Below are 7,710 nucleotides of genomic sequence, written 5' to 3' on the forward strand. Positions count from 1 at the left end.
CCTCAATTCAACACCCTCACCCACCTGCAGGTGACTGTGGCCTTAATATTTCAGCAGCCCCCCAATAAAATCCAGTTCTCCCACCTTGTATTCATACGAAGGTATAAAAGACCCATAATGCCTTAAGGCATTATCCAAAGCATTTTTAATTTTAATTGGAATCATGAAACTAGAAATATAATTAAGCTCCAAAGTAAAATTTCACATAGTGAATGGAATGATACTTGATCTCTAGAGTAACTTTAGGAAAATACGTAGCTGATTACAATTAACTGATTCAATAGTTCAACTAATTAGGAAGACTAATATTGGATTGGGAGATGACTTTGAGGGTCTTTATTACATCTGAGACATGAAAGGCAACTGTCCTGGGGGAGTCAAGAGGTGGCCCCTGAGCCCTGGCTCTGCGATTTGCTAACTGGATAATCTCAGGCCATTCACCAAACTATGAAATGAAGACCATATCTAGCAATGTCTGCAATATAGTAGATGATCAATATATGTTGTGCTATTGATAGTTCTGAGCTCCAGTTAAGTCAGCATTTATACTTCAGAGAAGCTTCAGAGTTACGTCTAACCTTGATGTTGAGTGCTAGAATCTGCCACAAAATCAAGAGTCTTTGAGAGCATGGTTCATTGCTTATTTCTTGAACTATTCCTCCTTCACCTCTGCCTTCCAGTACATTTATTGTGCAGTGCCTGGCACATACTAGGAACTCAGTAAATGTTTGTTGATTGAAGCCTTTAAACCAAACTTTTTTACACATTCTTAAGCAACATCTTAAGAAACCATCTGGGGGCGCCTGGGTGGCGCAGTCGGTTAAGCGTCCGACTTCAGCCAGGTCATGATCTCGCGGTCCGTGAGTTCGAGCCCCGCATCAGGCTCTGGGCTGATGATGGCTCGGAGCCTGGAGCCTGTTTCCGATTCTGTGTCTCCCTCTCTCTCTGCCCCTCCCCCGTTCATGCTCTGTCTCTCTCTGTCCCAAAAATAAATAAAAAACGTAAAAAAAAAAAAAAAAAAAAAAAGAAAAAAAAAAGAAACCATCTGAAGATGGTAAGAATTACAGGAGTATCACCCACTGAGACTCCTGACAAGAAAAAGTGATGAAAGCACTTCCAGTTTCCAGATGGATCCCCTGGGAAAGAGGAAAGGCTAGGAAAGGGCTAAGATCGCTGTAAGGGCTGAAGCCTGACCAGCTTGGAGAAGGCTACTCAAGGGCTATTTCTCACTTATGCAAGGATGTGGGTGGAGTAGTCCATAGAATCAAAATATGTCAGCACAAATGATCTTAGAAAGCATGCAGAAATCAACTTTTGGCCCAGAAAACGTATGTGGCTTGTATAAAATTAGATAAGTAACAGAAAGACCAGGACCAGGGTCCAAGGCTTGACTCCATATTCAGTGCTTTTTTTCAAGACAACACTGGGGTTTGCAAAAAGATATTACAGAGTGCATTTTTTACAAAAGACATTTCCAATGCTGTGTTTGGAACAGGAGAAATGAAAGAGATAGGCCCCTCCTTAGGGCATGGCGTATAATATTAATAGATAAGAGTACTGTTTCACATCAGCCCTCTCTATCAAGGAAATTGATCTTTCCCATGATAAAAAGGATAGGCTGAAACAGTTAACAGGTAATTAAGTTTTAAGATAGGTGAGAAGATATAAGGAGGGTACCTAATCCATTTAATTGAATTCAAGCCTCTAGACCCAAAGAAATTCCATTTCAGAATACTGAAAGAACTTGCAGCTGTAGTAACAGGCTCCTGGGGGAGAGAATGATTAGCTACCTTAAAGGAAGGGTTAACTAGCTGCCTGGGGTCAACAATTATTACAAGGCCAAAGGAGATTTCACACCCAAGCCTCTCTGCTTCAGCAGTTTCTACTCTACCAGGTGTCTCTGGCATCTAAAGGGGCTAATCAATTCCTTCATAGAATCAGGGTTTGAATGAAGCAACCAATCCAAAAAAAAAAAAAAAAAAAAAGTAATTGAGCACATGATAAATCCTGCATTTAGTATTATCTCTTAATCTGTACAAATACAAAACAAAGGCGATGTAGAGTAAGAATAATTCATATTCAAAAAGGTTAAGGATCTTGGTTGACTCCAAGTACATATCTTTGTTACAACTGCCAAAATGGCTAATGAACTCTTGGGAAGCAGTAACTGTTCAGAATAAATAGGGCCACCGTACTTTGTCAGTCAGACCTCATCTGTAGTATTCTATTCAGCTCGGTAGGTAGGTGTCCAGGGGAGGGTATCTGAGATAATACAATTCTAGAAGCCATGTCATGTGACTGCTTAAAGGACCTGGGAATGTTCTTTTGGAAAACAGAAGGCTGTTCAATTTTGGTGACTAAAATATGACAGAAACCGTTATTTTTACTGTGTAGCTTTATAAGAACTAAGATGAACTACTAGGTAAAGACAAACTTTTCTCATATAAGGAAAAGGAAACTCACATTAGTTAAATACCCACCATGCGCCCCTTGTTATAGTAGGTGCTTTGTATTATTTTGTTAAAATCTTTCAGAACTTGATGACTATCTGGGAGGTGGTAAACTCCCAGTTGCTGGAAGTCAGACGTCCAGGCCACCACTGCTCACTTACAGCAGCAGTAACCCCTTTTCTACTTCCCAGATTTGGGAATGCCATCTAGACCCTTCTGGAGCCAGTGTCCTGGTTGGAGGGAGGCTCTCTGGGTGGCAGAAAAGACCACTGGCGCTTCTGCAACATAGATTTCTAACACAACTTCAAGTTTCCAAATCCCCACTGGATCGCTGACTGTAAGTATGGGCCTACTATGTCCTTATTTTCCCAAGTTCAGATTTCCTAGCCAGTCTTGAATATTAGGATGCTCCCAGGTCTGTCTAGGATGTATCTGTGGGAAGGACTTGGTGCTTGAGGAGAGCCTAGGAGTTCCATGAACTTATGAGGGATTGCGTGACTGGAGACTGCTCAGGAAGTAATACTCTGGCTATGCATTTCTTGGCCAATTGCAGCTATTTTCTTCACGTACACCTATAGTCATAGAATCATCCAAATACTGAAACCCTCCAGCCTAAGGAATCCTTCTGGCCAATAAATGGTATCAGCCAAGGTACTGGCAGGAACCAGAATTCAACTGGGAGGATTCCAATGAAGAGTTTAATGGAGGGACCATTACAAAGATATGAGCATGGAATCAGCAGAGGAACTTCAAATGCACACTCCAACCTCAAGGCTGTGTACTTGGCTGTCTCCCTGTCAGCCATGCTACACCACCACCCCTCCCCACTCTGGACATCCACATGGCTTCTTCATTTTGTTCAGGTCTTGGCCATTAATGGGACTTTCTCAAGTGAGCATTGCAGCTGCTGCTCCCCATAATTCCCTTCCTCCTCCCCCACCTAACTTTCTATAGCACCCAATATCTCATATTTCTATATTTTATATTATATATATTCTATATTTTATATATATAAATATTTTTTTAAAATATATAAAATTTTATATAAAATTATATAAATTTATATTTTATATAATTTATATATTATATAATTTTATATAAAATTATAAAATATATATTTTTTATATATTTATATATATTAAAATATATTCTATATTTTAATTGTTTATTATTTACCTCTACTCATTAGAATGGGGGCAGAGATTTTTGTATTTTATTCATTGCTATAACCCTAGAGCACTACCTTGTCCAAGGAAGAAGCTCAATAAGTATTTGTTTAATTAAGGAATGCTAATTGGACTTACTAGACCTCATAAAGAGAATTGTCCCAAAGTGACAACTGATCTATCTTTCTGCTTCAACTCGTTGATCATGCTCCTGCCCTTTTTGGAGACGCCCGCTGAAATGCAAAGAGCTTTTATATGGCCACAAGAGGGTGCTGTTGATCAGTTTTTCATATTTTAGGAGCCAGTCTGAGACCATTCACCCTCTCCTCCCCAGACCTCAAAAAGAAAAGGTGGGACAGGGTCAGGTCTATAGTCAAAGCAAACATACAGTGTATCTCTTCCATCCCAACATTGCCCTGCAAATGAAGTTCAGTTAAAGCCTGTATCAAGAATGGTCTTGAAAGGACAAGCGGTCACCAAAAAGCAAGAGCCTGAGGACTGCATACAAGAAAGGAGATGCCAAAGGCACGAGAGGAACGTGAGGAAGAAGGTAGGTGAAGATGTCTCAGGTCCGGAGGGATCGGGATCGGAGGAGACATTATGGGTGAGACGGCATTTGAATGAGGATTTGAATGACAGGTAGGTACAAAATCGTGTTTGGCTGATTTTATACACTACTTTCATAGGTCACTTGAACTTTCGGGTAATTTTCTTCTCAATTGAGAATGAGTAACTGTGTGTGTACAGGAAAAAAAAAGAGGTCAGCTTTCCAGGACATCCCACTCCTATAATATATAGCATAGTATAAAAATAAAAGAGCTTTAGGAAGGACAATGTGTTGTTAAACTATGGAATGAAAGCAAGCCTTATATCCACCTCCTGATTTCTTGTTGAAGGGCCTTTGTGCCCACCCCAGAGGGAGTGAGTGTAGAATGTCACAAATGAAGGCATGATTTTTTTCTCTGTTTTCTTTAATATGGAGCAGAGAATGGAAGTACTGGTGGAGGGGAGTTTCTTAACTCTGACTGCAACTTTTCTCAAAACGCCGGTGGAAACTGAATGTCTTAAGGAGGCCCCCAGACTCACAGACCAAATTCACAGACCCAACACAGTGAACTCTTGTCAAACATATTCTTTATTTGAAAGAGAGCCACTCCAAAGGGAAAGTAAGGGAAGAGAATGAAATGAAGAGGTCAGATGTCCAAGTCAAGGTTCCCACTTCCTTCTTGTCCCATCCTTGACACGGGACTGCAGCCATGTCCCCCTCTCCACTGGGTGTGGTGTGGAGCCCCCCACATCACTTCCGACTAATGTGGTAGAACTTCTTCCACCTCTAGAGTGAGGAAAGGAAGTAAGACCTCCCTCAGCCTCTTCAGGGTGTCCCTGCTGATTACCATGGGTAGGACATCCACAAGAAGGTCTGGGTTCGTGTACTGCAGGTGGAAAAGCACATGGCCCAGCAGCCTAATGAAGATCATGACCATGAAGACACCACGCCTGAAATGTCTGCAAAGAGACATTCTTGGTTAGTGTGGGGGAAAGAGACAGCCCACAATCCAACTATAGGAGGTGAAACTTACACTCATAAATAACTGGTGAGTTGCTTTCTTTGTAAACTTTTTTTTTAAATTTTTTTTAATGTTTATTTTATTATTTTTGAGACAGAGAGAGACAGAGCATGAACGGGGGAGGGGCAGAGAGAGAAGGAGACACAGAATCAGAAGCAGGCTCCAGGCTCTGAGCCATCAGCCCAGAGCCCGACGCGGGGCTCGAACTCACGGACCGCGAGATCGTGACCTGAACCGAAGTCGGACGCTTAACCGACTGAGCCACCCAGGCGCCCCGAGTTGCTTTCTTTGGGAAAAACTGATGGGGAATGGAGACACAGAGGATGAGGGTAGAGGATAGGTGCTGGCAGAAAAATATTGATGTAGCAGTTAGGAATTTCATATGGCTCTCCTGGTAAGTAAGCCCTCCAACAGAATAGATGTCCATATAGAAAAACTGGAGATGCAAAAGGAGATTTTCCAGGTCCTACATATGAGGCAGGCCTTTTGGGGTTGTCAGAAAATGTTCAGGACTGTCACACATGACTGGTGGCCTTCTTCAGGTCTACTATAGTAAGCCGTTCTAGAACTTGAAATGGGATTGGACATCTCTGACATTAACATCCAGGCAAAATCATTAGGACAGGTTTTTCTTTCAAGTGTCAAAAGAGACCAAGTTGAACAATACAAGATGTGCATGTGTGTGTGTTTTCTTATGTGCTCCCAAGAAAATTTTGCACTGAAACCTAAGGCCTTCAGTCTTCAACTACATTGAAATGTCATAAATTGAAGCTCTTCCTTAAAGTGTCACATGGAACATTTCAGAGTTAGTCTCCTTGTTTCAAAAATTAAAAAAGGAATGGCACAGAGGGTTCAGGTGACTTTTGTTTTCTAAAATTTTACAGTCTACAGGAAGAGAACTGAGAAAATTAATGCATCCTGAACTGTTGTTCCAGCAAAGAGTATAGCAGAGATTATCAGGTTCAGGACCTGAAAAATAGAAAGGAGTCATACCAAGGACCATAAGAACAGGAATTCAAAGTAAAATGCAACTTGCAGTCTTCATCTTGAAGAAATAGCTTCTTTTTCGACCCACCAAGTTCTGCATAACCTGGTATTGAGGAAGGAAGGAAGGGCTGGAAGAAATTTGGAACTGCCTGATGTTTTCTGGTTGGTGGGTGTATTTATCCTTGTTCCTTCTGTCCTGACCAAGTCACTCGCTTCTACAGAGTGAATGGAGCCTAGACTAGCTAAAAATCAAGATTCTACCACTTACCTGTACCAAAAGATTCTCTTCTGTTTCTTAATGATGGTCTTTTCCTATGGGAAGCAATAAAAGCCACAGCTGTGCCTGTCCATGTAGTCACAGAGAGGCAGTGTAGTGGGGTGACTAAGAGCCACCCAGGAGTCAGGGGTCAGGGTACCTGGATCTGAATCCCGACTGCCACTTCCTAGCTGCCATAAGTGCAGCACAAGGTACCAAGCTTCATTATGTCCTAACTCTAGGTTTATTAAAAAGGGGAAGGGATGTGGGGAGCAGGGAGAGAGAAGCCAGGAGAGGAAGGGATAAAATAAAACTCCAGTTTGGGACACGGAAGACATACCATGTTGCTTTGGATGGTCTCTACCAGAATTGACCCAGGTTTCAGTATTTGGGAGGAGTTGTTCTGGGCTTTGAATCTGGGCGAAAAAGATCAGACCCAGGAATGATATTATATAATCTGAGAGACTGGTGAAAGGTGCTTTTCTAAGTCATACGATATCTATGGTTTATTTCCTAGATTCTTGATAACATTCACAGTGTTCAACATTCAAAACTCATAACTGTTCAACATACAAAGAACCAGGGAAATGTGGTCCATTTTCAAGAAAAAAGACAATCAATGAAAAATAACCCTGTCATAACTCTGATGTTGGGTTGAAACTGCAAAGTCTCACACATGTATGGTTACCTGACTTATAAAACAAGGCACCACTGAAAATGATGTTCTCTGAAATAAATGGTGCTGGGTCATTTGGCTATCCACACAGAAAAATGTGATCTTGATCTCTACCCCACACTATAGATAAAAAACAAATTCCAGATGAATGCAAATCTAAGTGTAAAAGGTAAAATAGTAAAAAAATTCTAGGGCAAAGCATAGAAAAATAGTTTTATGACCTAAAGAAAGCACTAAGCAAAGAATAAAAACAACAACAAAAAACCACACACACACACACACACACACCCCAAAAACTGGCTTGAGAAACATTTTTCCCTTCAAAGACATCCTGGGGACTTATCAGGGACATCATTTTCTAAACTTACACTTCTTTTTCAAGAAGAAGCACCTCTTTTTCCTTTTCCATCTGTCTCAGAATTTCCTGGTATTTCTTCCCATGGAAATAAAAAAAAAAATTGTTATAATGAAGAATTCCCCTATATTTCAGTGCAATGTCACTGACGATTCTCCTAAGACTAACTCCTAATATTCCAAATGGTGCATGCATGAGTGTACACACACAAGTAGGGAAATGTTCTAATAAAAGTTGGGAGATACTGTGATT

At 40.9% G+C, this 7,710-nt stretch overlaps 1 protein-coding gene across 3 annotated transcripts in view; it reads right to left on the reverse strand.

Annotated features, from left to right (window-relative positions):
- Positions 1-4,733: 4,733 nt before the first annotated feature.
- The window catches only part of LOC102962222 (transmembrane and coiled-coil domain-containing protein 5B-like), a 9,000-nt gene continuing 6,023 nt past the window's right edge, over positions 4,734-7,710 (reverse strand). For 2 of the 3 annotated variants that reach the window (XM_007097634.2, XM_042989260.1), the window contains exons 9-12: positions 7,472-7,536; positions 6,768-6,843; positions 6,440-6,483; positions 4,734-5,122 (exon numbers count right to left, since the gene is read on the reverse strand). In XM_007097634.2, the coding sequence (XP_007097696.2) occupies positions 4,924-5,122; positions 6,440-6,483; positions 6,768-6,843; positions 7,472-7,536 (384 nt within the window). In that variant the 3' untranslated portion in view covers positions 4,734-4,923. The remainder of the gene's footprint in view (positions 5,123-6,439; positions 6,484-6,767; positions 6,844-7,471; positions 7,537-7,710) is intronic. The other variant, XM_042989261.1, reaches the window with a different exon arrangement.

The sequence above is a fragment of the Panthera tigris genome, chromosome B3, assembly GCF_018350195.1.
Source record: "Panthera tigris isolate Pti1 chromosome B3, P.tigris_Pti1_mat1.1, whole genome shotgun sequence".
In the NCBI taxonomy this organism is placed as follows: Eukaryota; Metazoa; Chordata; class Mammalia; order Carnivora; family Felidae; genus Panthera; species Panthera tigris.